The sequence below is a fragment of the Rhinopithecus roxellana genome, chromosome 15 (genome assembly GCF_007565055.1).
Source record: "Rhinopithecus roxellana isolate Shanxi Qingling chromosome 15, ASM756505v1, whole genome shotgun sequence".
NCBI classification, from domain to species: domain Eukaryota; kingdom Metazoa; phylum Chordata; class Mammalia; order Primates; family Cercopithecidae; genus Rhinopithecus; species Rhinopithecus roxellana.
In genome coordinates this window covers 110,843,850-110,871,039 of record NC_044563.1, presented here as the reverse complement: position 1 = coordinate 110,871,039, position 27,190 = coordinate 110,843,850, and the positions used below count along the sequence as shown (strand labels likewise).

Genomic DNA, 27,190 nt, shown 5'->3' with positions numbered 1-27,190 from the left:
TCCCTTGGACCCACTTTTCTTTCTCTATACTTTGTCTCTGTATCTCTTTCTTTTCTCAGTCTCTTGTCCCACCTGACAAGAGTGGGACGAGAAAGGCCCACAGGTGTGAAGGAGCAGGCCACCCCTTCAATGTACACTTTCTTACTGCCTTTTTACAGAAAAGGACTTGGACTCAGGGCCAGTGGCTTGCCTGAGGTCCCTGAATTGACAAGTGCCATAAGAGATGGCCCACTCTTTCCATTCAGCCATCCTCTTCTTGAATGAGAGAGCTTCTGAGGGGTCTGGGTAGCTTTAGGGTGGGCATTGAAAGGACTCCACAGAGGAGGCAGAGATGAGGACATTGCACAGAGTAGTCTGCCCAGATATAAGGGATTGAGTTGCAAGATGGAGCTCAGATTCCTCAGCAAAGCTGTTGACAAGGCAGAAAAAAACAGGAATAGCTCTGAGCCAGACCTTGAGTGGAAACTAGCAAAAATACCCATTAACCATACCTACAGCTGTGCTGTGTTCCCATGTGGACTTTTAGCAACACAGATAATCATCTTAGGTGAAGTTTGAGTTAAATACAGCAACATTAGCAATGTCACAGCTCACAGAGCAAAGAGCCGAGTCTCTGAAGTTACACAGTCTGGCTTGGGTTTGGACCCTGACTCTGCTGGTTGCTAGCTGTGTGACCTCAGACAAGTCACTTAATCTTTTCAGCATCTATAACATGTGGATAATGATTGTCATGGGGCTGTCGTGAAGGTGAAATGGGGTAAGGATGGCCAGGCCCTAACATGAGGTAGGACACAGTGGCCCTTGGTGGCCTGTGCAGGGTCAGTGGTGCTTGTGCTTACTGAATCAGCAGAAAACCTGCCTGCTGAGCCTCTCATCTGCCTTCTGCATCCTCAGTGCTACAGGGTGTGGACAATTCGCTGGTGGGCCTGCACAACCAGAGCTTTGCCCGGGTCATGGAGCAGCGCCTGGCCCAGCTATTCATGATGTCCCAGCAACAAGGCCGGCGGTTTAAACGTGCCACCACCCTGGGAAGCTACACTGTGCAGGTAGGTGTATACAGAACCACTGGGGTTTTCTAATAACTGGGGGTGGAGAGGGGGGAGTGTGCTTCCTGAGACTAAATAAGTCAGTGTGTGTAGAGGAGCATCCATGCTGCAAACTGACTAAGCCGTTTTATCAATGCTGCTGTTAGGTTTTGGGAATTGATGGTCATAACCATCACAAACATGAAGGAGGGTGAGAGTCTGCTGCTCTTCCAACATTGTCACTAACTAGGTTATAACACAAGGAAGTCTCAGTACAAAATCTGTACTCTGGCAGATATTTTTGAAACAAAAAATTCTTGGTGAGCAAGGACAGACTCATCATCGGCTTGTTCAGTAAGCTCAGTGAAGTCCCAGCTCTCTGTCCTTTTAGACCCTTTCACCTCCATTCCTCTGAATGGCAGATGCACCATTATTCCAGAGACAGGATTCTGTTACCTGTGTGTAGTCAGTTTCAACAAACAGAACCCTCCAAGCTTATAGTGGACACCTGGCGATGTAGAGATTTAGGCTGGAGGAGTATAGCGACACTAGCTGTATCCAGCCCACATCCCCTTACCGTTTCTGTGCATTCCAGTTGGAGTTCCAACAGTCAGCCTCTGAATCTTTTTCAGAGGGCTACTTTTGAGATGTCAAAATCTGCTTTGCCCATGCCATGCTGGTCAGAAGTGCCTGGGAATTACCAGAGTTATAAATAACCTGGTTCTCTCACTTCTTGGCTGGGAGAATTCTGAAATGTATGTTTTAGATCATTTTCAAAGCTTTCCCATAGAATTAAGCTTTAGTCATTGACTGCGGTAACTGGCTTAATAACGCACCCCTCGTGGGCTCCTTCCCATTCCTGTATTACCTCCTCATCTTCCTGCCAGTTCGTTGCACCTCTCAGATAAACTAGAAGCACTCAGCTCTTCTCAGGGTCTGCTTCTGAGGGCACCCAATCAAGGCAGTAGCCATCCCCAGGAGTAGAGATTCTAAACCTCTCTAGATACTTTAGCCAGTTCCTGCAAGAATGAGAACCGCTCTGGTGTATTCTAGCCAGGTCTACCTATCTTGAATTGTACTGTCACCACTGAGAACTCACGTCTAACTTTTTGTTAACTAAGTTGTTGCGCTAATTAACAAAGCCCTGTTAGCATGATGTCAAATTAGAGAAGCACTGCTGGTAGCTGCCTTTGGAATGGGGACTTCCTTACTGGGATCAAGCAGACTACCCCTGGCATGTGAACCCCTGATTGATGATTGACCACATCTCGGGTGTAACTGAACCATAGCACACATGCATAGTATCACACTGTCTATGAGTAAGCATTTCAAAGGAAATTGCAGCCATTAGCATAGTCTGTGTGCAAATCCTGTCCCCAGGCAATCTTGAAAGTATAAACAACCCATCTTAATGAACACACTTCCCTGCATGAGTCATTGTCATGCCCCTGATGGAGACTCCAGGTCCCTCCATTCGCAGTTGGTGAATTTGGCCCTTTGTCCTATTGGATGTTGCTTTGGTTCTAAAAGTCTTTGTGGTCTGGGATGACCTTATCACTAGGTAAAGTGATGGTTAAACTCGCATGTCAGGTTTGTGATTTCTCCTTTGTAGGTTCCATGTGAGCTCTATAATTTCCACTCTTCCAAATGATAGGAAGAAAGTCACTGGTGCTCAGATAATGGAACTGGGATTTGCATCAGCCAAAGGGGATAAGGGGCCACTCTACAACCCTGGTGTTATTTGTAAACCTAAGAAATCTAACACATTTTGCATGCCAAAGGGCCCAGAGAGGTGCTGTTTCTCTTTTTTTTTTTTTTTTTTTTTTTTTTTTGAGACAGAGTTTCGCTCTGTTGTCCAGGCTGGAGTGCAGTGGCACAATATTGGCACACTGCAACCTCTGCCTCCCGGGTTCAAGCAATTCTCCTGCCTCAGCCTCCTGAATGACTGGGATTACAGGTGTGCGCCACCATGCCTAGCTAATTTTTGTATTTTTAGTGGAGACGGGATTTCACCATGCTGGTCAGGCTGGTCTCAAACTCCTGACCTCATGATCCGCCCGCCTCAGCCTCCCAAAGTGCTGGGGTTACAGGTGTGAGCCACCACACCCAGCCCTCTCTCATTTCTTCTAAGAGCTCAGTGCACTTGGCCCCTTTAGCTGCCTGGAAAGTCTGAGAGAAGCAGGTGGGGGTTTATTTCTGCAAATCCCTAATTTACAGAGGGTGTAGATCATCTTGTAACATACTCTTAAAGAAATCTTGGCAGGAAGAATTTGCTATTAAGTTGAAATTGAGAGAAGCTATTAGATATTTGAATGGTCACTCAACTTCTACCAGATTCTACTAACACTTTCCCCACCTCCTTTTCCACTAGGGAAAGGAATAACATGCCACAGTTTCCCCCAAAAAATTCACTCTGTGTGGCTTACAATATGCTTCTACCCTGAAGCCTTTCTTCTGGGCTTAGATCATTTTAAAAGATGAGCTACCCTCATGAATATGGAGATTTAACTGTCTAGAATCTAAAGATATTTCCCTAGTTGACATATTTGGAAAACTGAGGCCTGAGAGGAAACATATGACCACTAAAATTTTTTAAATATTCGACTTAATTTGTAACCGAAGTAAGGCAAGTTTTAACTACCACAAGATGCCATTTTCACCTACCAAAGATTAGTAAAATGCTACGATCCAGTATTGATGAATGTGCAGCAAAAAGGGCACTTTCAAACACAGCAATTGGGTATGACTTTTCTGGAGGGAAAATGAGGAATTTAGACAAGAAACTTTTAGATGATCACAAACTGACTCCTAGAAATTCATCTCAGCCAGGCACAGTGGCTCACGCCTGTAATCCCAGCAATTTGGGAGGCTGAGGCGGGTGGATCACGAGATCAAGAAATGGAGACCATTCTGGCCAACATGGTGAAACTCCATCTCTACCAAAAATACAAAAATTAGCTGGGCATGGTGGTGCATGCCTGTACTCCCAGCTACTCAGGAGGCTGAGGCAGGAGAATCACTTGAACCCAGGAGGTGGAGGTTGTAGTGAGCCGAGATCGTGTCACTGCACTCCAGCCTAGTGACAGAGCGAGACTCTGTCTCAAAAAAGAAAAGAAAAGAAATTAATCTTGAGGACAAGGACACACAGGTGAACACAAAGACAAAAGAGTAAGGATAGTGTTTCCCAGAGAGTGTCTAGAAAGTGATTAGGCCATTCTTGCATTGCTATAAAGAAATATCTGAGACTGCGTACTTTATAAGAAAAGAGGTTTAACTGGCTCATGGTTCTGCAGGCTGTATAGGAAGCATAGTGTTAGCATCCGCTTCTGGAAAGGCCTAAGGAAGCTTCGAGCATGGCAGAAGATGAAAGGGGAGCAGGTCTTACATGGCAGGAGCAGAAGCAAGAAAGAGGGTGAGGGGAGGTGCCACACACATTAAACAACCAGATCTCAAAAGAACTCATTCACTACTGCGAGGACAGCACCAAGCCATGAGGGAGCTGCCTCCATGACCCAAATACCTCCCTCCAGGACCCACCTCCAACATTGGGAATACACAATTCAACATGAGATTTGGAGGGGACATATAATTTGTACTATATCATGAGCTTATCAAGTGTTCTTGGGAAAAGGGGCTCTCTGGCCAAATCGGTTTGGGCAAGGCTGCATTTTAAAGCCCCTTCTTGAAGAGTCCCAAAGCCTATTTGCATACCAAAGCTCTAAAAAGACCTGAAGTAAAGACATCTCCTTAATTTTCTTCAACATACTGGTTTCCAAGTTTAAATGTCATAAAGCCCTTGTTTTTAAGTAATATCTGTATATTCCCAACATTTTATTATGAACTTTTTTTTTTTTTTTTTTTTTTGAGATAAAGTCTCGCTCTATCACCCAGGCTGGAGTGCAGTGGTGTGAGCTTGGCTCACTGCAGCCTCCACCTCCCAGGTTCAAGTGATTCTCCTGCCTCAGCCTCCTGAGTAGCTGGGAGTACAGGCACGCACCACCATGCCCAGCTAATTTTTGTATTTTTAGTAGAGATGGGGTTTTGCTGTGTTAGTCACGGTGGTCTCGAACTCCTGACCTCAAGTGATCCACCCACCTTGGCCTCCGAAAGTGCTGAGATTACAGACACGAGCCACTGTGCCTGGCCAACAGTTTCAAACTTGTAGAACAGTTGATAAAATTATAGTCAACACACATATCACTATCTAGATTTTACAATTGACATTATACTGTTACTATTTTATATTTGATTACATATATCATTTCCAAACACTTCCATAAGGTTTTCTTAACATACATTTTCACATACTTCTAAATCATAGATTGATTTTGACATTCTAGCATTTCATATAAATGGAATTCTACAGTACATACTCTTTTGTATAAATCTTTTTTGACACAGTGTGGTGTTTTGACATTCATCCATGTTGTTATGTTATTCAGTAGTTTATTCAAAATTTTTTTGCTGAATAATATTCTCTTGTATGAATATACTACAGTTTGTTTATCTGTTCTTCTGTTGATGTATACCTGGGCTTTTCCAGTTTGTAGCTATTAAACAAGGCTGCTGTGAACATTCTTCCACAAGTCCTTTTGCGACCACATGGCTTTCACTCATCTTAGGTATATAGGCTGGAATTGCTGGTTCATAGGGTTGGTGTGCATTAGTTCTATAGGAAACTGCCAGACCTTTCTCCAAAGTGGTTGCACCATTTGCACTCCCACCAAACAGACAGGTGTTCCAGTTGCTTCACTTCCTCATCAACACTTGGTGTTGTCAGTTCTTACTTTAGCCATTCTGGTGGGTATAGAGTGGTCTTTTGTGGCTTCAATTTCAGTTTCCCCATTGAGCATTTTTATGTGCTTATTGGTTATTCAGACATCTTCCTTTGTGAAGTGTCTGATCAGCTCTTTTGCCCCCATTTTCTATTGGGTTGTAATAATATCTATTTTTTAATTGTTATGTATAGCATACACACAAAACAGTATAAGAAAGATGCAGAGTTTAAAGGACACTAATAAAAAGAATCCACAACCTGAAGGGTAAGAACATTACCCTTACCTTATCCCAAAAGCCTTTTACATGTCTTCTCTGAGTTTAGAGTGAATCTGAATTTTGTATTAAATCATTGCCATATTTTTTGTATAGATTTTACTACCCATGCCTGTATCTCTAAATAGTGTATTATGTAGTTTTGCTTAATTTTTAACTTTATATTTTGTGACTTGTTCCTTTTACTCAACATCAGGCTTTTGTATTCATCCATAATGATATGAATAACCATAGTTCATTCATTTTCACCACTACACAATAGTATTTCATCGTTTGAGTATACAATAGCTCATTATCCAACCTATTATTAACAACTTTTTAATTTTTAGTCTTTTTACTGTTATAAACAATGTTGCCATAAACATTTTTGTAATATCTTTAAATATCCTGTGAAATTCATAATCTGTAATATATAAACTTTGGAAAATACTATACTATTTATGATTTGTTAATTATAACTGCAAAAAGTTGATAACCAAATGTTCAATAATCAAGGGTTAGTTTGATTCACCAGGCATGCATACAGTAGAACACTATGTAGGTATTGAAACTTAAGTTTTAGTATTTGTGATTATCAATTGTTAATTACAGTAGTAAAAAATTAGTAACAATCTAAATGTTTAATAATAAAAGATCATTTAAATAAGTTTATGAGGTATGCATCAGAATACCATGTAAAAATAAACGTTTATGCTTTTGTTATATTTAAGGTCCTTTAAAGATGCAAGTAAAAATTGCAAGATATTGTATATAGACTATGATAAATAATTTTGTAAACTAATAAGGAAAAGGGTTGTGTGGGCAGGAACAAAGAATGGAAGCAAATACTCTCTAATGGCAACAGTAATTAGCTTGTGATAGAAGGATTACAGATTGTTTTTATTTCATTTCTTGATTTTTCCCACATTTTCAAATTTTCTTATAGTCAATATGTATAACTTTTAGAGAAAAAAAAGCAAAACCATTATTTTAGAAAAAGAACATAGGGTTTCCAAGTAGTGCTTTTATCAGAGATCTTTTGAATTGCAGACATATAAGTTCATTTTTCTCCCTCTCTGGCAATTGCAGATGTTTGAAATTAACAGTCCTGTTTGAGAATAACCTAACATGCCCTGAATTAAATGCAGAGGCCTATTTTCAAATGAGGCCAGAGTTCTGTGGATGCTGGGAGACATCACTATCCTGTGTTTTCTTCTCCAACCGCAAACTGTTCTTTCCAGATGTTCATATTTTGCAAACCCTTTTTTCTCCTCCCAGTCTCCTGCTCCAGCAAGAGCAGGCTTCTTGAGAGGCTATATATAAGGAGGTATGCAAAGGTTGGCGTCTAGCCACAGAAGCCTTCAGCAGTCGGGAGAGGAACATCTGCTGATCACCTGGGTGATTGCAGGGTCCGTGCAAGATGCCCTGCAAACACCCGGCCTCTCTTTTTCCGAAAGATGGTGAAAATGCAGCGTGTCCCAGGCCCGAAGGACCCAGCGGAGCTGACTTACTACACCCTGTACAACGGGAAGCCTTTGCTGGGAACCGCAGCTGCCAAGATCCTGAGCACCATTGATTCCCAAAGGATGGCCTTGACCCTGCACCACGTTGTCCTTCTGCAAGCCGACCGTAAGGGGATGGTCTTTTTATTCAGTCTTTATAATGCCATTAAATGTTTCCTGAAAATCAAAATGATTCCCCAAACTCATGTTAATGGTCTCAGAGCTAAACATATTTGTATTCTGGAAGGGTCTTAAATCAATCAGCTATGTTTCTGTGTTGTTTCAAGCAATAAGGGATATGTTTTGGATATTGGAAGGATGGCAATGATATTACTTTGCCCCCAAGTCCTACCCACCCTTCTTCCTTAGCATAATCTAGTGAACAGCCATGAAAATCACTGTAGCTGAGTTTATTTTTGTATGCCAGGGGGATTAAAGATAATTTGACTTAACAAACATTTATAAAGTTCTACATGAAGTCGCTTAGTGCTGGAGGATGTATGGAAGTGGGTGAGACCTGGCTTCTGCCCTTAAGGAGCAGGGAGACTTAATGCAGGTGCAATGGCACATAACACAGGAAAGTGCTGCAAAAGGCAGTGTGTGATACAGGGTCAGCAGAGGGAGGGTTTGCTTCGAAGGGGCATCTGGAAAGGGTGAGCAGAGGAAGGATGTTAAAAATAATAGCTGTCTCTTTGAATACCCTCCCCTGTGGCAGCTGCTATGCTAGTTACTTCACCTAGATTTTCTCACTTTCTATTCTCATTGGGGCAGTGTTTACTCAGATCTAAACCACAGGAAAGGAAACCAAGTCTCAGAAAAATGAAATAACCTGCTTGGCATCACAGAACAAGTGCTTAGGTGGCTGGGATATTAATCTACATCTGTCTGTCTGTCTGACTTTGAACCTGTGTTCTTAACTACATGACACTTGAAGATTTCAGCAGAGGGAGAAGAGGGTGTGCGTATTCCAGAAAGAGAGGGCAGCATGAGCGAAAGAATGGAGGTGAAAAGCACCAGGTGTGCTTGAAAAGTAGTTCAGGTTGCCTGGGGCGCCGACACCCATGGAAGAGTTAATGGAATTGGAAAGGTGTATTGATCCGGAGACTAAGGCCTTGAATGACAGGGAAGGAGACAGTACACACTCTGATCAGCTGTGGGGTGCTGATGAAGATTTCTGAGCTAAGGAGTAATATCATTGGAACTGCCCATTTTTAGGAAACTTAATTGGTCAGCAGTGTCCAGGATGGGAGCAGACAGAAAGTGTCAGGACTGGTGAGGAGGCTCTATGGCGTCCCAGGCATTGGGAACCCAAACAAAAGCTATAAAGAGAGTAAGGGAAGGGGAAAGGGTGTGAAGGTGAGAGATTGGGTGGTAGAAATGTTAGTATTTGGCAGCATACTGAGCGTGAAGGCAGGAAAGGTCATCTCCCGTAGGTTTGCTTTCCTAGCTTATGTCTGTGCTCTCCAAGTCCCTGACACCTGGCTCTTGGTCTTCCTCTCCTGCTCAGCTCTTGTCTTCATCCAGTTTACTTTTGCTTCCAGGGTGATGGTCCAGACCTTGTATTGTCTTGCTCGGCCAGCACATCCTCACAGACACAACTTTGTCTAGGAATGACGATGGTCACTCTCTGCAATCTTGTTTTTCAAAATGACATTTTTAACCAAGATTCTCTTCCTTTGCACCTCTCCCCTTCCCTCCCTGTGGGCTCCGTCCTCACCCGCTCAACATCTTGTTTCATCTGTTTTGCCACATCATCTTTATGTGGACTCCAGAGCATTCTGTTCTCAGCTCTTTCTCCCTCTCTCCAGGTGAGGAGTAAATCATAGAGGATGGGAGTGAAAACCACTGCAGGTGCCCAGGCGCGAGTTGAAGGTATTGAAAGTGGACCATCAGAGAAGTGAACAGATTCGGGATATTTCAGGGGACAGAGTCAATGGCGCAAGATAATGATTCTGTGTGTAGCCAGGGAAGGAAGCGGGACTCAGAGGAATCAAGGGTGACTCGTAGGTGCTGGCTTGAGCATTGGTTGTGATGCCATTTTTTGAGATGCAGAAGGTGCAGGTCAAAGAGGATAAGTGGGGTTGGAATGGGAACAGGGGAGATGGAGCTGGGATTTTGGTTGTAGACATGTTAGGTGTGAGATGTCTACTAGACATCCACGTGGATCTTGGAAGACATAAACTCAGGAGTCATCAACATATAGGTGACATTTAGAGCTAAGGGAATAGGTGAGAATAACCAGGTGGGTTTAACTACAGAGAAAAGGGAGAAACTGAGCCCTGGGGAATCCACATGTGGGAAGAGTGACAGCGAGCAGAGGACACTGACCAGGAGCAGCCAGGGAGATGGGAGGAGATCATGGGGTTCAGAAAGTAAGCAAGGACAGCAGATCTCAGGGGAGGGAGAGAGCTGTGTTGATGTATATTCCCAAGAGGCAGGGAGTGATAGGGTAGAGATTAAGGGGATTGGAGGTTGTGACCTTAGCAGGAGTGGTTTTGCAACCAGATGGGCTGAGAAGAAGAATAAGGTGTGGGGAAGCAGTGACAGCAAAGGGAAGGAAATCTTCTGGGGCAGTTGCTGGAGGGGCTGTATGGCATCCCAGGCATTGAGAACCCAAACAAAAGCTAGAAAGCTTGAATTGGTGTGTGTTTGAATATTGAGGGGATGCTGTCATGGAGAGGGAGAAGCTGACGATGCAGAAGAGAGAGGCAGGAATAGTAGGTGAAAAATCTGTCCATGAATGAGGCAATGGGATCTGGTGCACAGTTGGAGGGGTCTGCAGGGACAGCTGGTCCTTTCTAATGAGGGGAAAGTGGAGTACAGGGGACACATGGTGATGGAAGCTTGCGGACGCTGTCTCCGATTGTTTGTGCTCCCTTGGGCATAGTGAAATGAAGTAGGCAGCTGAGATTGAGGTGTGTGGGGTGGATCTGAGCTGGGGTGTGGTAATACACACTGAGAATGGCAGAGCAGACTGCCCAAAAAGTGCCTGAAGATAGACAGGCAGGGCTCCACTTCTCCTTAATCCTCGTGGCTGTGTCCATACCACTTCTTCTCTTTTTCAATCCCAGGTCCTTTGAAGCTCCTCCTTCTTTGCTGCAGTCACCTCAGGGCCCCAAGAGGTCCCCATCACTCACTGGAGATTTATGCACCTGGCTCAGTATCTCTTCCTCTCTTAACACTTCTTCTGTTCCAGCCATCTGCTGCTTTGACCTGTCAGTTCCGTAACAGTTCTGTGATGGTCACTCTCTGCAGTCTTATTCTCAAAATGACTTTTTTAGCCAAGACTCTCTTCCTTCACTCCTCAAGGCTACCCGAGGCCTTGAGGTACTTGGGACAGGCATGAGAAGGAGAGCTGCTTCATGCTGAGCAGAGGTGAATGAAGTGTCGGGAGGACCGGGTGAGGCTAAGGGACTTTGCTGGTGGCAGTTAATGGGGAGCAGTGGATGGGGTCAGGGGCCAGGACAGGAGAGAGAGATCCTGTCAGGTTAGAGTCATGGAGCCTTTGGGGAGTGAGAGTCTGGGAGGTGAGGAATGGCCCAGAGGCTCAGCTATCACTCAAGAGAGCCAAGATTCAAACTGTTTGGCCAGGCTCCAAGGCTGCCACCCTCTGACCCTTCCAGCCTCACTCCTTTGTCTCCTTCAAATTCACTTGGTCCTCTCAGTTGTCTTCCACAGTCACTCACAAATCCATTTCCTTTTTTCCATCCCATCATTCTCTCCCACTTGGACCATGACAGTAGCTTCCAAAATGACTCCCGTTAATATGCCTTCCACATTGTAATTAGAGTCATTGTAATAAAACATGGATTCTGATCTTACATCGACTCCACTTTGAAAAAAATACTTGCTGGCTCCTGTCATTCACAGAATAAAATCCAAACTCCTGTCTTCACAGCAGGTGCACCCAGCAAGCGTTCAGGACTGCACAGCCTGGTCTCAGGCTGCTTTTCCAGCCATGTGGCCTGCGTTTCTCTCCTTCATATCTAAAGCCATGCAGGGGTTTTCATCCTGCATGTTCCCTCTCCCTTGAAGCCTTCCTTGGCCCCCGAGGCACAGCCCTCCGTCTCCCTCGGTTCCAGGAGCCCCCATTGCCCTCCTCACATTGGGCCATAACAGTTGTTTTCTGTCTCTCTCATGAGCTCTTTAAAAGCAGGTGCCGCATCTCATTCATCTTGGAAGATCTAGCTCCAGTTCCTTCCTGGTTCAATTCTTGTGAAGGCAAAGGAACCGCTCTTCACCAGATGCCTCTGCTAGGTGCCGAGAGAGGCATGTGATTAGGAGACACCATAGCACTTGAGAGAAGAGCCTTTGAAATAAGGTAACCCAGGCCCAGCCCCTGCTCTTCCACTTTCTGGTTATGGAGCTTGGAGTCAAGTTAATTAGCCTCTCTGACCTTCATTTTCCCCACCTATAAAATGGTAACATAAAAAACACCTCCCTAATAGAGCTACATAGGAGATTAAAAGAGATAATTGTTGCCTGTAAAGGGCTTGGTGCAATCCTAGGGCCCCCGTTAAGCACATAGTAAGTGGCAGCTGAATCTCTCCATCGGTATTCCAGTAACACCCAACAATATCCCACTGGCACCCCTATGATATGTCATTATCCCCTTAAACTCCACAAAGCTCAAACAATAAATTACCTTCTGCCTTCTAACAGTGCCTCTCCTCTCCAGTCCCCTTTCCCTCTTCATTAGTTGCACCCTTTTCTCTGTATTATATGGGTTCTCAATCTCCTTTCTTCTTCATTTCTCTCCTGTAGTCCTCCAACCTCATGGATAAAGGAGATTCAGCTGCCACTTACTATGTGCTCAACAGGTGCCCCAGAACTGGGGGCACTGATGGGATATCAAGGGTGCTGATAGGATATCCTATGAAGGTTAAGAAAGGTGTTGGGAATTCAAGCCTAGACCTCTGGAGAGAGATTCAAGGTAACATTACAGACTTTGAGAATTCTGTAGATAGAGATTAGAATTAAAATCCTGGGGAAAATGTGAGTGCCTGGTGAAGGAACGTAGTTAGTGGATGGAAGAGGAAAGCAAGAGGACGTCCTCTGGGAAGTATGTCCACCCCAGGAGCAGATGAGGATGAAGATAAGGCCAATGAAGGAGAAGAGAGCAGAGATCTTTAAAATCCCATTTTCTCCCAGTAGTTTCAAAAGCAGCTGACAATGTTCATCTGAGGTCAGGGCTTTGAATAGAGAGTCACAGTGTTGAATACTTTGTCTCTCTCAAGGGAGAGTGTCTGCATTCTGTGTGTTCTAGAGCCTTCTGAATTACTAATTCTAGGGCCAAGACTGGAGCATGCTGTGCCCATGTGACTCACCCCATCACCTCTGGGTGACGAGGCAACATTTGACTTCGTGGAAGCAGCTGGAGGTTTGCATCTGGTCCATTTGCAGGGTCTGGAGTGAGAGGCACTTCAGAGTTGTTATCCAGCTGACGGAATAGGGAAAATTCGCCCCAAGGAGAAGCATACCAGAGCAGGAAGTGGTTTGCTTTACATGGCCACCAGACATTTATCTCAAAAAATGCTACTTGGCTGGGCGCAGTGGCTCACACCTATAATCCCATCTCTTTGGGAGGCTGAGGTGGGTGGATCACCTGAGGTCAGGAGTTTCAGACCAGCCTGGATAACATGGAGAAACCCCGTCTCTATTAAAAATAAAAAAAACTTAGCTGGGCGTTGTGGTGGGTGCCTGTAATCCCAGCTACTTGGGAGGCTGAGGCACAAGAATGGCTTGAAGCTGGGAAGCGGAGGTTGCAGTGAGCTGAGATCGTGCCATTACTCCAACCTGGGGGACAGAGTGAGATTCTGTCTCGAAAAAGAAAAAGAAAAAAAGCCACTTAAAGAAATAGACTGACCCTCTGGCGAAGAGGACTCATGTTTATTCACTTCTTTAACAGATATTTATTGAGCACCTGTTATGTGCTGGGCACTGGAGATAACAGCAGTGAATGAAGTGGACAAAAACCCTGCCCTCGTGGAGCTTATGTTCTAGGGTGGGCAGATCAAGGAAACTAAATAAATAATTAACATGTTCAGTGCTGATTAGTGCTATGGAGAAAAGTTGGGCAGGGAAGGGCTAGAGCATGTTGATAAGATAGTGGTTACTATTTTAAATTGTTGGGGGGGTCAAGAAGAGAATCAGTAAGGAAGTAACCCCTGAGTGACCACCTGAAGAAGGGGAGGGAGGCAAGGGTCCCTGAGGTTATCTGGGGGCCAGGTTCCAGGCAGAGAGACGACAGTCTGGCACCCAGCACCGAGGTCATTGAGGGAGCAGAGTCCTAGCCATGAGGTCAGAGGCACAGAAGGGCGGCCATGGTCGCTAGGGCCTTATGGGCTGGGCCCCCAGTGGGAAGAGAAGCCATGGGAGGGTTTGGTGGGAGAACGATGTGGACTGAGTACTAGCCAGCCTCTGGGCCCCCTGAGGACTCTCCCCTGCATCCAGTCACCCCAGTTATGAGCTCTAATATTTGAGACATAGGTGATGGCCACAAAAACAAACTGGAAACACTTTTGAATGGATTCCTTCTCCTTTCAACATTTGCTGTACATGAGAATAATTTATTTTGTGTTAGATTATTTGGACTCTTTGACTGCATTCCTTCTGACAAATACTGTATGTGTGTGTGTGTACACATGTACGTGTGTGTACACATGCACATAAGCACACACTTTTATTCACGTGTGTTAACTCGGAACCGACTTTAACTGTTTATTTCAGAGAAATGACTTTTCATAGAAACCTCTGACCTCTCTAGGTCTCAGTTTCCTCATCAGCATATTGGGGATAAGAAAAGTACGCAGGCAAAGGACCTATCACAGCGCCTAACACACAGTAGGCACTCAGGAAATGGGTTTTCCTATCAGTCCTGTACTGAAATTCTTGCAATTTAAATAACCATTCATTCCTTTTCACCTTTAGACATGACTTTGTACTTTTAGGTAATTATGCTAATGAACACGACATTGAGTTTGGATGACTTCAGTTGACCTAACTTTACTCTTGTTTTGACCTTTAAATTAATTTACTGATGCATCTAAGATAAAATCTGTTCTGTTTATGTAAATGAAGGTGAGGGGATTTTACATACTGCACCAAGAAGAAGCGCCTCCACTAAAACAATAAAACTGGGTAAAAGCTGAACAGTCTTGCTAATAAAAAAAAAATATGTATTTATTTCGGGTATACACTGATGCACTGTACATTTTTCTCCATCAGGATAGAATAACCTAACTAAAAAGAGGCATACTGATATTTTTCACAGAAGCTATAAGCTTTAAAAAATGTTAATGGCAGAATACTCACGTGTAAATACTGAATTGCTAAAAGCAGGAGCAATTAAGTGTTTAATGTCAACAGAAACATGTTATCTAATGAGCTGTTTTCAGAAGTTAATAATGTGATTAATCACCGATTGATAAAAACTGTGGAGAAAAAGCTCTTCTGTACTAATAGTATTCTGAGCCTAAGGGCAGCCAGATGAGAGGTAGATCTTGGCTAATGAGGAACCACTTGATGTCAGGGCTTGGTTGAAATCAGAGAGGAAGACTGGCTGGCTCCTCAGGCAGGTCTCACCATGTGACACTTACTGGTGGGGTGTTCATATTCCAGGGTCTGGGCCTCAGTTTTGCCTAGTGGCCCCCAGGTTCAGCAGGATCAGGAGGATCAACTCATGCTAACTAGGCTTGTAAGAGTTTGATATATAAACAAGATTGCCAATATATTAATTTAAACTACGGGCCAAACCTACCATAGAGAAGAGACTTCTCCTTTTAACTTGTCAACACTTTTTCTGTCTCAAGTAAATCATATGATGAGCTTTGGCAAATGTATACACCCATGTAACCCAAGTCTCTATCATGATACAGAGCATGACCATCACCCTGTTGCCCTTTCCGGTTAATTCATCCCAGCCCCCCCTCACCCCGAGGCACCTACTGTTTTAATAGCATAGCCTTCCTGCTGCCAATCACTTTGGTTGCTCTTCTTTACTCTGGTTCTGAGAACAGCCTGAGGCTTTTGACTAGACCGAGGCATTTCCAAGCTCCCAGCCAGCTATTCTGGGGGAGATCCATCTGCTCATGTTACATTTTACTCGTTGCTCACTCTCAGGGTGACTACACTACAATATTGAGAGTCATTTCTCTGTGGCTTTTGCCTCCTGATTCCAGCACACATTTCTAATCCTCACGTTTCTCCTCTTCACTTTTCTTTTGACTTGTGGACATCACCTGTGGGGAAAATTGTTACTGATCCATCTTTTTCTCCTCTTCCTCTCAGTAGTAGTGAACCCTAGCATTTACTGAGCAGCTACTAGAGACCACACCAAAAACACTACAAAGTGACAGCCTGTTTTACAGATGAGGAAACTGAGACTCAGGGAGCTTAAGTCACTTGTCCAAGGTCACATGGCTGCGGAGGTGGAGGCTTTCTAACCCCAAACCCTTTTAACCCCCCACATCCTTCTGTCCGTGACTTGGGACTGGGGTGGGGGGTTATGTCTGGGTTGCTTTCCTCTTCCCAGTGCTGCTTGTCATGTCCCTCCTGCTGGCTCTTTCCCACAGCCGTGGTGAAGAACCCACCCAATAACCTGTGGATCATCGCTGCAGTGCTGGCGCCCATCGCCGTGGTCACCGTCATCATCATCATCATCACTGCCGTGCTCTGCAGGAAGAACAAGAACGACTTCAAGCCCGACACCATGATAAACCTACCGCAGAGAGCAAAGGTATATGGAAGTGGTGGGGAGAGGGGCAGGAGCACAGGCCGGCGGGAGCTCAGCCTGCCGTTCCCTCTTGCCTTTTGAGGCCATTGCAAGAGCCTGCAGAAACATCAGGGCAGGTCCTCATTTTGAAGGAGACCCTTCCTTTTAGCCTCAGGACCTGATGGCTCGTGGTTATCTGATGCCCATTCTGCCATCAGTGCTTCCAAGCGCTTTATATATAGCAGCTCTCTAATTCTCACAGCTGCCCTTGGAGGAAGGACTATTATTTTGCAGATGAGGAAACCAAGGCATAGAAAACTACAAGCTAAAGAGACCTGAAAGGGATTTTAGAGATAATGTAATCAGACTCCCTCCTTTCACCCATGAAAAGCAACTCTTTCAAGGTCATATGATTAGTAAGTGGCAGAACTGCTGGTAGAATCAGGTCTGCTATGTTCTGAACGTTGTGGTCCACAGATTTATATGCTGAAATTCTGACCCCCAATGTGATGGTATTAGGAGATAGGGCCTTTGGGAGATGATTAGGTCATGAGGGTGAAACCCCCGGGAATGAGATTAATGCCCTTAAAAAAGAGGCCCTAGAGAGCTTCCTTGCTTCTTTAACCACGTGAAGACACAAGACGTTGGCAGCCTGCAGCCCAGAAGAGGTCCCTCACCTCTGACCATCCTGGCACCTTGATCTTGGACTTCCCAGTCTCCAGAATTGTGAGAAATAAACTTCTGTCGTTTATAGGCCACCCAGCCTGTGGTGTTTTGTTACAACAGCCCAAACTGACTTAGACAAAGCCTCTTGGCTCCTAATGCAAGGCTCTCTGGAGCACATGCTTGGTTGGAGTGACATCTTCAGAGGCCACCATGATGGAGAAGCTGCAGGACTTTGGATGGGCAGCCAGAAACCCCCGTTCAGTGGCTCCACTGAAGCCTGTCCTGGAGCCCCACCCACCCACTGTGGCCTCCACATCTCTGTACCACCCACCTCCAGTCACTGGGAGAGAAATGGACTAGGGCATGCTGCAGGCTGATTTCCCGGTCACGTTGCTCCCTTCATGATATTCCATGAGGGAAATAACTAACTGTCATACCTGATGCTTAAATAATGCCTTACAGTTTGCTGGGCTCCTCGAGGTCTGTCACCTCATTTGTTCATCACAGCAGTTTTATGAGGTAGCTCGTAGTCAGGGAAGGTTTTATTATCTTCATTTTACTGCCAAAACACCCAAGGGAAAGAGAGACTTCGGGCTTTGTCCAAAGTCATGCTAGCAGCAGAGGGGTGACTGAGGCTCACATCCGAGTCTTGGAGCATTTTCTCCATTATACACCTACCTGAACCCTGAGATTTGGCATTTAGAATCCTTTTCCAGCTCTGAAGATCTGAGCTTTGTCCACCTGTGTAGGAATGAAACAGCGAACTACCCCTCATATTCCAGAGCCACTGGAATGCGTGTCAGCCATGGAGATTGTCCTTGCAGAGGTCACTCATGCCTTAGTTCTTTCTTGATGATCACACCTCGCTTCAGCAAAAGAAATCAAAGGATTTTATTGTTTGTTAAACTGATACAACTTTTTTGATGCTGCAGCTTGATTAGATACTCTGTCTATTGAAGAGCTAAACCCCAAAGCATGTTGTTCTGTTTCAGTTGACACAAAGGCACCTGCTTCCCAGACACAGCAGGATGTTGGTAAGAAGTGTACATTGGAATTGCCCAAGCAGTGAAAGATGAAACTCTTCCAAGAGTATGTATTTTGGTTGGGCACTGTGGCTCACGCCTGTAATCCCAGCACTTTGGGAGGCTGAGGGCAGATCACCTGAGGTCAGGAGTTCGAGACCAGCCTGACCAACATGGAGAAACCCCATCTCTACTAAAAATACAAAATTAGCCAGGTGTGGTGGCACATGCCTACTTGGGAGGCTGAGGCAGGAGAATTGCTGGAACCTGGGAGGCAGAGGTTATGGTGAGCCAAGATCACGCCATTGCACTCTAGCCTGGGCAACAAGAGCAAAACTCCATCTCAAAAAAAAAAAAAAAAAAAAAAAAGAGTGTGTATTTCATCTCCATCTCAGCTTAGTTACAACATGAGCCTTTTACACATAACGGTAATAACCAGAATCTAACTGTACCCACATCCAGGAATATAAAACATGCCATACTTAGATTGTAAGAGGCATATTTATGTTATAGATTAGACCAAAATTGTACTAATCTGCCAAAATGAGTTGGGCAACACATGATTTCCGCATAGCTTCTGGCTTGAAGGCTGTCTGAAGCTAGGACAGATGAGCATTTGTGGTTTTCCGTAGCTCCTTCTGTGTCCTACTCTGTACACAGGGCTTTGTGAGATACCTGGCTGACATTGAACGTCAAGCAAATTTATGTTCCATGAGATGATTGAATTCACTTGTGTGCGGTGGAGCTGGTTGGTTTCCCCCTCCATGAGGCTGTGCTACATACTTTGATTCCCAAAGCCCTTTTATCATGGGAAACCAGCAGGATGGAACTGCCTCCTGCTTACTGCGGTTCTTCTGCCATTACAACCCAGGGACACTGCAGTGTTGGAGAGAGGAGAGAGCTTCCTGCATCACTTCTCACCACCTTGTGTGTGTGAACAGAATTCAATTAACGTGAAGGGACGAGGCAGAACAAAAATGTTAGCCTTCACCACCAATCCATAGACTAGGAGGACGGTCCTGGGGACATCGCTACATCTTTAGAATTCAGGCTACAGTGCCAGAGGGCAGTCCCAGGGATCCTTCCCGAGACTCAGTAATAAACTTAACATGCTAAGCAGAGGAGGTGAGTGTGGCTTTCCTGGGAGCTGAGGCCAGGGTATGGATACCCTCACCCTTCTTCAGAGACAAGGTACCACGGACTACCCCATTCTCATTGTTGTCAGGTGGGCTTCTGCAGGTAGAATGGTGAAAAATGATACATGCAAGAGGGCCAGCATCATGACTTTTGTCACCTCCTTTCTTCCGAGTTCACAACTCTTTACTCTGTCATTGGATGTACAGCCGTTTTTCTAGTTTTTCCCTTCATAGAATTGAAGAGATCATGTTTCCCTGGAAGAGGCCACCTTAGGAGAGGGTATATAGGACCATATTCAGATGCAGGATGGAGCGTGAAGGGTCTGTAATCTTTTGCATGAACATCTGCTTTGGACAGGCCAGTCATGCCCTAAGAACAGCCAGCGGCTTCTTCTTTCCCACTACTATCTGTAGGATGCTATCTATAGGGTATCTATAGGATAACTTACCCAGCTCTGTGAGCCTAGGTAAGTTGCTTAACCTCTCTAAACCTCAATTGCTTCATCTGTAAACTGGGAACTCATGATAATACCTACCTTCTTGAACTATAGTGAAGATGCAATGACATAAGTTATGTACTGTGTTTAGTACTGTGCCATTAATATCAAATGAGGCTGAAACTGAGCTCCTTGAGGGTGAGGAACCAGTTTATTTAACTTTATATGTTCAGCACCAAGGACAGTCCCTGTTGTTGGAACAATAGAAAAGTTAAACATCAGGAAAGTTACTTAACCTCTGTGCCTCAATTTTTCCATCTGTAAAATGGAGATATAACAATAATCGTACATAGAGTGTTGTGAGAATTAGGTGAGTTAATATATATACATCACTTTGAGATATGTCTGGTACATAATAAATACTACTTGTAAGTTGGCTTTTATTGTTACCCATGCTTTTTTTCTGAAAAGGTCTTGGCAGTGTATCCACCATTGAAATTTTTGGAGATTATTTTGATTTGATAATTTTATAAAACTAACTGAAATAACTGTAGCTACTTCATGATATTTTATTATTGGGGTTAGGAGTCACTAATGTGTCTAATGGGCAATTGATTAATCTCACATAATTTTCCAGTTGAAAGCTAAAAGACCAGTACCCTGGGAGTCAGAAGAGTGAGGGAGTAGTAGTCTTAAGTCCTGCGCCACTTAGCTGTGTGATCTTGGGCAAGTCACTGAACCTCTCTGAGCTTTTGTTTTCTTATCTGTGAAATGAAGGCTGTGGTGTTTGCCTTGCTTACTTCACAGGTTTGTTGCAGGATGAGATATCAGTGTTTTGCATGCTGTAAGTACCAAACATACACAGGGATTGTTGTGATTAATAACACAGGTGTAATTAACCTAATAGCAATGGCCACCTTTTAAGCTCGGAATTTCTTAAAATCTTTCTTTGTGTACATCATCCATCATTGACTCAATCACCTGAAATATCCAGTGGATAACTTTAACTCAGTGTGAAAGGTAAAGGGTGAAATCCAGAGGGAGGAGAGAGAAATCAGGAGATGGGACCAGAGCCAGCTTTCCCTATCATTAGGTTCTTGGGAAGTCTTAGCTGCTATTGGAGCCTCCCACTTCCTCACAAACAGGCCAGGAGTGTTGCACAGGAGCCAGGCCATGTACAGCAGGGGATGCTAACCAAGATAGGAAGCTGCAGAAGGAAAGGAACGTCTGTGGGAAGACTCATCAAATAGTGGTTAGATGTTCCAGCTCTGGGTTACATAGTCCTAGGTTCAAATGCTGACTCCATCAGAGCTCTGTGAGCCTGGGTAGGCTGCTTAACCTCTGTAAACCTCAGTTGCTTCATCTATAAACTGGGGACTCATGATAATACCTACCTTCTTGAACTATAGTGAAGACGCAATGCTATAAGTTGTTTACTGTGTTTAGTACTGTGCCATTAATATCAAATGAGGCTGAAACTGAGCCCGTTGAGGGTGAGGAACCAGTTATTTAACTTTGTTTGTTCAGCACCAAGGACAGTCCCTGTCGTTGGAACAAAACTGAATATGATAATGGGGGCATGAAGGTGTGGTACAAAAGGGGCCAACAGGACATGAGACTGGGCAGGCAAGTTCAGCTTTGGGGAACCAAAGCATTTGGGGAGACATTCAAGGCCCTTTATATTTTAAATGAGGGAGTGATGTAACCATGTGTTTTAAGGGAGATAATTTTGGAAGCTCATCAGGGGTGGGCCTGGAAACGAGCTAAATTGGAAGCAACAAGACAGAGGCAGGAGATAGTGAAACAGTGGACCTGGGGAGTAAAAGTCAGCTTCCAGAAACATTTCAGACATTGAATCTAATTGGTGACCAATTGGTTGTGGAAGGAGCAGGCAATTCAGTATTTGAGGGACATTACCAAGTCATCTGAAGGCTCTCTTCTGTTTCTTGTAGGCCAGGTTCAGGAAAGGAAAAGAACAGAGACTGCCTTCCCTCAGCAAACACTGTTTCAGAAACGCAGTCCCAGGTCCTGGCCTCAGAATGTCACTGATCACCACATAGGTCAGAGTGTATGTCTCAGAGAAGAGAAGCGGGTGATCGCACTTCCAGAGTGAGTTTCTCAGGGAACTGGGGGAACTGTCCATGGCAAAGCTATAGGCAGCCTCAAATAAAAAAGCCTTGTTGGAGGTAGCAATAAAACTCCATCCTATTCTGAGACACAGTGGTGAGATTTGACAGGTTAGGCCACAGTTCTAGACTGGATTGTTAGATCCTGCTGGAACCTTCCTGTTGTATTTCTTAGCTAAATTAGCTGCTGAAGGAGGGGCTGCTGATCATATCAAGTTCTGATATACTCTAAATGACAGAGGTTGAATTTCATCTGCAAATTTTCTTGAAAAAACTCCCTGCTGTCCATTTCACCAGGACTATGATTTATCAGGAAAGCAAAAGTAATAACTAATATTCATTGAGCACTTACTATTGCCTAGGCACTTATCTAAGTGCTGAACTTGAATTTCTTATTTAATCCTTACAGCATTCCCTTAAGAGTGGTTACATTTTGCTGTCACAAATGTGTAAATTTTATCCTGTTTATACTATTATCTCCAATTAATGTAATAACAATGGCCATCTTTTAAGCTTGATCAAGAAACTGATGTGCAGAGAGTTTCAGTGACTTATTCAAGGTCACTCAGCTAATGAATGGCGGAGTCAGGATTTGAACCCAGGCAATCTGCTTTTGAAACTGCCACTTTTACCCACCCCACTGTCCTGCCTCAAATCTGTATTGTACTGCTTTGGGGTATAAAGCAGAATAGAGGCACTTTCAGGAATTGTTTAAATATGCCTCTTGGTTCACACTACTAGATGTCTGTTGGATTTTGTTCAGAGCTGCCTTATGCACTTGGGATTTCAGACACTGTGCAATAAAACCTTGCCAGTTTCTCGGGAATGAATTATAGGAGAGCCAGCCTACTTAAGGGAGAAGTCTGGATTAAAGAGTGACTCCATACATTATTAATGATTTTATGGCTTCACATGTGATAGCACACTTCCCTCTGTTCAGATCTGTGGTCCACTTTAATACTCAAGGGTGGTAGAGGTAAAGCAGATAGGATTATCTTCATTTCTCAGATGAAAAAATTGAGGTTCAGAGTTCAAGTGACTTGGCAAAGTCACACACGTGCTATTACACATAAAGCTATACAAGAGTGGAGTGAAGGGGTAACCAAGTATTTCTAGGCAGGAGGTGATCCACAGGATTGATTTAATGTATTAATTGAGTTGTTTCTCATTTGCAGCATCCATTGACTTAAAATTCGTGTTCTAAAATCTTTGAAAGAGGTTTGTTCTTAAACACCTGTTTACATGTTGTTTACAGTCTTCGTTTTTCTGAGCAAGTCTTATCTGTAGAGATTCTGTAGCTGGATGGAATTAACATGGATTCTGATTTTGAAGACATGGAAATAATGATGGGGATTTGAGTTAACTCTTGTTTATTAATTAGAAAGCTAAGTTTGGTCCCATCATTGTACTTTGCTGCCTGTCATCTCTTAAATCCATGGTTAGAGTCACACTTCACTAGAAATATGACTGCAAATCTGTTTCCTCTTTGCAGCCTGTGCAAGGCTTTGATTATGCCAAGCAACACCTGGGCCAGCAAGGGGCAGATGAGGAGGTCATCCCTGTGACTCAGGAGACGGTGGTCCTCCCACTGCCCATTAGAGATGCTCCTCAGGAAAGAGACGTCGCTCAGGATGGAAGCACCATCAAGACTGCCAAATCCACTGAAACCAGGAAGAGGTAGGCATGGGGCTGACTTCTGCCTCTCTGTGTCAGCAAGAGAAATAATTGATGATGAGAAAAGCTGATGCCCTAAAGTTAATTGCACGGTTCTGTTTAAAAATTCCCCTTCATGCTGATTTTGAATATTTGAAAAGATACTAAAGGAGATGATGAGAATCACAATACCTGCTTAGCCTGGGCCACCCTTTGTAAGGTTTTATGTCACTGATAACCACAACAGCAGAGATTTAGTTCTTATATTTACTATAGCAAATTAGCACTGATGTCACACTTACATTTTAAACTTATATTAAAAGCAGTGCCTTTGATTCAGTATAGCTGTATTTTATCTGGCAATTTCTCAATAGGGGTTTCTGATTTCAGCCAAAACCATATATTTAGTTTATACTATAAGCAGAGCACTTTGACAGACATCCCTTTAGGACTACAAAAACGTGTAAGATTGATTTGTGACCCCAGGAGTCTCATAATGGAGGAGGCAGAGAGATAAATAACTGGTATACCGAGCATGAGGTGCCGGTGCCTATACTGGAGACTGCAGGGCTGTAGCAAAGACAGGAGGAAGAACTTAATTCTGAACAGGGAAAACCTCATGGAGAAGGTTATCCTTTAGCTGAGCCTTGAAAAGTGAGTGGGATCTGAATAGTTGGGAAGATATAAGGGCATCTAGTCTAAAAAGAGTGGGGAGAGAAGAGGCACATGTATGTTCTCTAAACGGTGAGTGTCCCCAGAGTTCAGAGTTCATGGTGGCTGGGTGTAATGAAGAATGAAACCAGAAGATAGATTAAAATTTTGGAAAGTCTTGACTGCCTGGCTAAGGCGTCTGACCTTTATTATCTAGGCAATGGGGAGCCACTGAAAGGTCTTTCGGAAGACAATGATGTTAACCCATATGTTAGAAGGATACTTTGATGGCAATGTGGATGAGGGATGGGAGAGGTTAGTTTAGAGGCCAAGAGACTCACTGTAAGGACTTTGCAATAGCCTTATAGAGATAATGAACCCTATGGCAGGCTCTGTTGGCTGGCTAAACCGACATGCGTTGCCAACTCCCTTCTTCCTTGTTGCCTGAGACCACTGTAGAGACTGAAAAAGCTACATCATCCGTGTCTCCTTCCTTTGTCCCCTCCCTTTACCTAACATGTGTATTGATCATTTGCTGTTTATCAGGCACTGGGGATATTGCTGTGAACAAGACAAAGTTACTGTTCTTGGGCAGCTTACAATCTGGTGAGGAGAGATAGATAATAAACAAATAGAGAAGCAGGTAAAATCTATCTATTTCTGGATCAGGTGGTGATGAGTACAAAGAAGAAAACCAAAGCATAGTTATGGGATAGAGAAATGGAGAAGGAGACATAGTGCTATTTTAGCTAGGAAACTAAGGAAGACTTCTTTGATAAAGTGACATTTGAGAAAGACCTGATTGAAATGAGGTATGAACCACAAGGTTATCTGCAGGAGGAATGTACCAAGCAGATGAAACAGTATGTGCATCGCCCAGAGGAGGGAACATCTTGACATGCTTAAGGAAAAGCAGGATCAAGGGGGCTGGCATGAACTAGGGAGGAAGTGGTGGCAGATGAGGCCGGCAAGTTGCTGGTGGTTGATTATGTCAGGCTTTACAGACCAAAGTCAGGACTTGGGATTTTATTGTGAATAAAGATCAGATGTCATTGGGGGGTTTTGAGAAAAGCAATGACATGATGTGACTTGCAGTTTTAAAGGCTCACTTTGGGCTGGGTACATGGCTCACACATGTAATCCTAGCACTTTGAGAGGCCAAGGCGGGAGGGTCACTTGAAGCCAGGAGTTCGAGACCAACCTGGGCAACCAAGCAAGACCTCATCTCTACAAAATAAAATTATATAAAAATATTAGCCAGGTGCAGTGGTATGTACCTGTAGTTCCAGCTACTGGGAAGGCTGAGGTGAGAGGATGGCTTGAGTGCAGGAATTCAAGGCTGCAGGGAGCTGTGATTGTGCCATTGCACTCATTCCAGCCTGGATGACAGAGCGAGGCCTTGTCTCAAAATAAAATTAAATTAAATACAACAGGCTCAGTTTGGCTGCTGTGTGGCAAACAGACTGTAGGGATGCAGAGTAGACTCAGGGAGACCCTTTACAAGGCTACCACCATGACCTAGGTAAGAGATGATGGTGTCATCGGATGGTGTGAGAGGTGGTTGGAATTTAGAGATATTTTGAAGGAAGAGCTGAAAAGATTTGCTGATAGATTCTTGTGGAGTGCCAGAAGTGGAGAGGAGTGAATTTGCCATATATTGTGCTGGGGGATACTGGAGGAGAAGTAGTTTGTAGGGGATGGTCAAGAGTTTGAGTGCTGGACATGTTACATTTGAGATGCTCATTAGATATATGAGTGGAGATGTTGAGAACTCAGTTAACCTTGAGTCTGGAGTTTAGAGGAGAGGTCCAGGGTAGAAATATAAATGTAGGAGTTGTCAGTGTGTAATTACTCTGTGAGACGGGGAGGGATCACCTAGGAGAGTACAGATAGAGAAAAGAAAAGATCCAGGAACTGAACCCTGGAACATTGTCATGATTAGAGGTCCAGCAGATGAGGAAGAATCAACAAAGAAAAAGGAATAGTGTCAGGAAGAAGGGCATGAGAAGAATCAGAAGAACAAAGAGAGTAAGATCCAAAAAGCCAAGAGAAGGAAGTAATTTGAGAAGGAAGGAGGGATCATCTGTATCAATTACCCACATTTTGTACTGGAATCAAGCAACAAGACTGCATATTTTCTTCCAAGAACTCTTGGTACCTCAGAAAGAGGTACAGAGGAACAGAGGGTTAGATTTCAGCCTGTGTAGGAAAGAAGGTTGGGGCATGTGGATTAGTTATCTATTGCTCCATAACAAACCACTCCAAAGCTTAATAACTTAAAACAACCATTTTTTTAGCTCATTATTTTGGTGGGTCAGCACATTGGGCTGAACTCAGCTAGATGGTTCTTCTGGTCTGAGCTAGGCTTGGCTGACCTTAGCTGCACCTGCTTATGTATCTCCAGTCAGGTGACAGATCAGCTGGGCTGACTTGTTGATACTAATCTTATCAGGAATACCCCAGGAAGCAAGGGCCTTTGTCCATGTGGTTTCTCGTCCTCTAGCAGGCTAGTCCTGGCTTTCTCACAATGTGGTTGCAGGGCAGCAAGGAAAAAAAGCAAAACAACAGCAACAACAAAAACACCCAAAGCATAAGCATTTCTCAAATCTTTGCTTGTGTCGTGGTTGCTACTGTCCTCTTGGATAAAGCAAGTCTCATGGTTGAGCCCAGACTCAGCATGAGAGAAGAGTACCCAAAGCTTATTGACAGAGAGGTATGAACAAGTTAGGACCATTACTGTAATAATGCACCCAACATGAGAGAGCATAAGCAGAGCAGAGCTGAAATGTACAGAGAGGCAATAGATGATTTACCTGAATTGACTTGCAAGTAGTATTACCTACAGCTATTATTCTCATCATGATCTTTGCCAAATACAACAAAGGCTTATTAATAACTTATTTATCACCTATTTAGAGGACACTGAAAAGAAATAAATAGTGTTACTAAAATTAGGATATGAACATAGTACTTTCAGGAAGAATAAAAATTATTTTTCACCCATTCTAGTTGAATAATTTAAATTACATAAAGTTTTCTTTAATTTTTTCTTTAGAATAAGCACTTCTTGGATTAGCCAGGAATCTACTCTTGCTAATCACATTCAATTACCCCCAAATTTTTAATAAGAAATATTAACTGAGGAAACAAATACAGATAAAGAAGATAACATCTATATTCCTGAAGGATTTCTATATTTGCTTCATAATTTTTTCTTTTTCAAGACAG

The 27,190-nt window shown here is 43.8% G+C and overlaps 1 protein-coding gene across 1 annotated transcript in view; it reads left to right on the top strand.

Annotated features, from left to right (window-relative positions):
• KIAA1549L (KIAA1549 like) overlaps positions 1–27,190 on the top strand; it is a 291,343-nt gene that overhangs the window by 192,318 nt on the left and 71,835 nt on the right. Inside the window, exons 9-12 of the mRNA XM_030918141.1 lie at positions 895–1,046; positions 7,514–7,685; positions 16,132–16,295; positions 23,151–23,335. Coding sequence (XP_030774001.1) covers positions 895–1,046; positions 7,514–7,685; positions 16,132–16,295; positions 23,151–23,335 — 673 coding nt within the window. The remainder of the gene's footprint in view (positions 1–894; positions 1,047–7,513; positions 7,686–16,131; positions 16,296–23,150; positions 23,336–27,190) is intronic.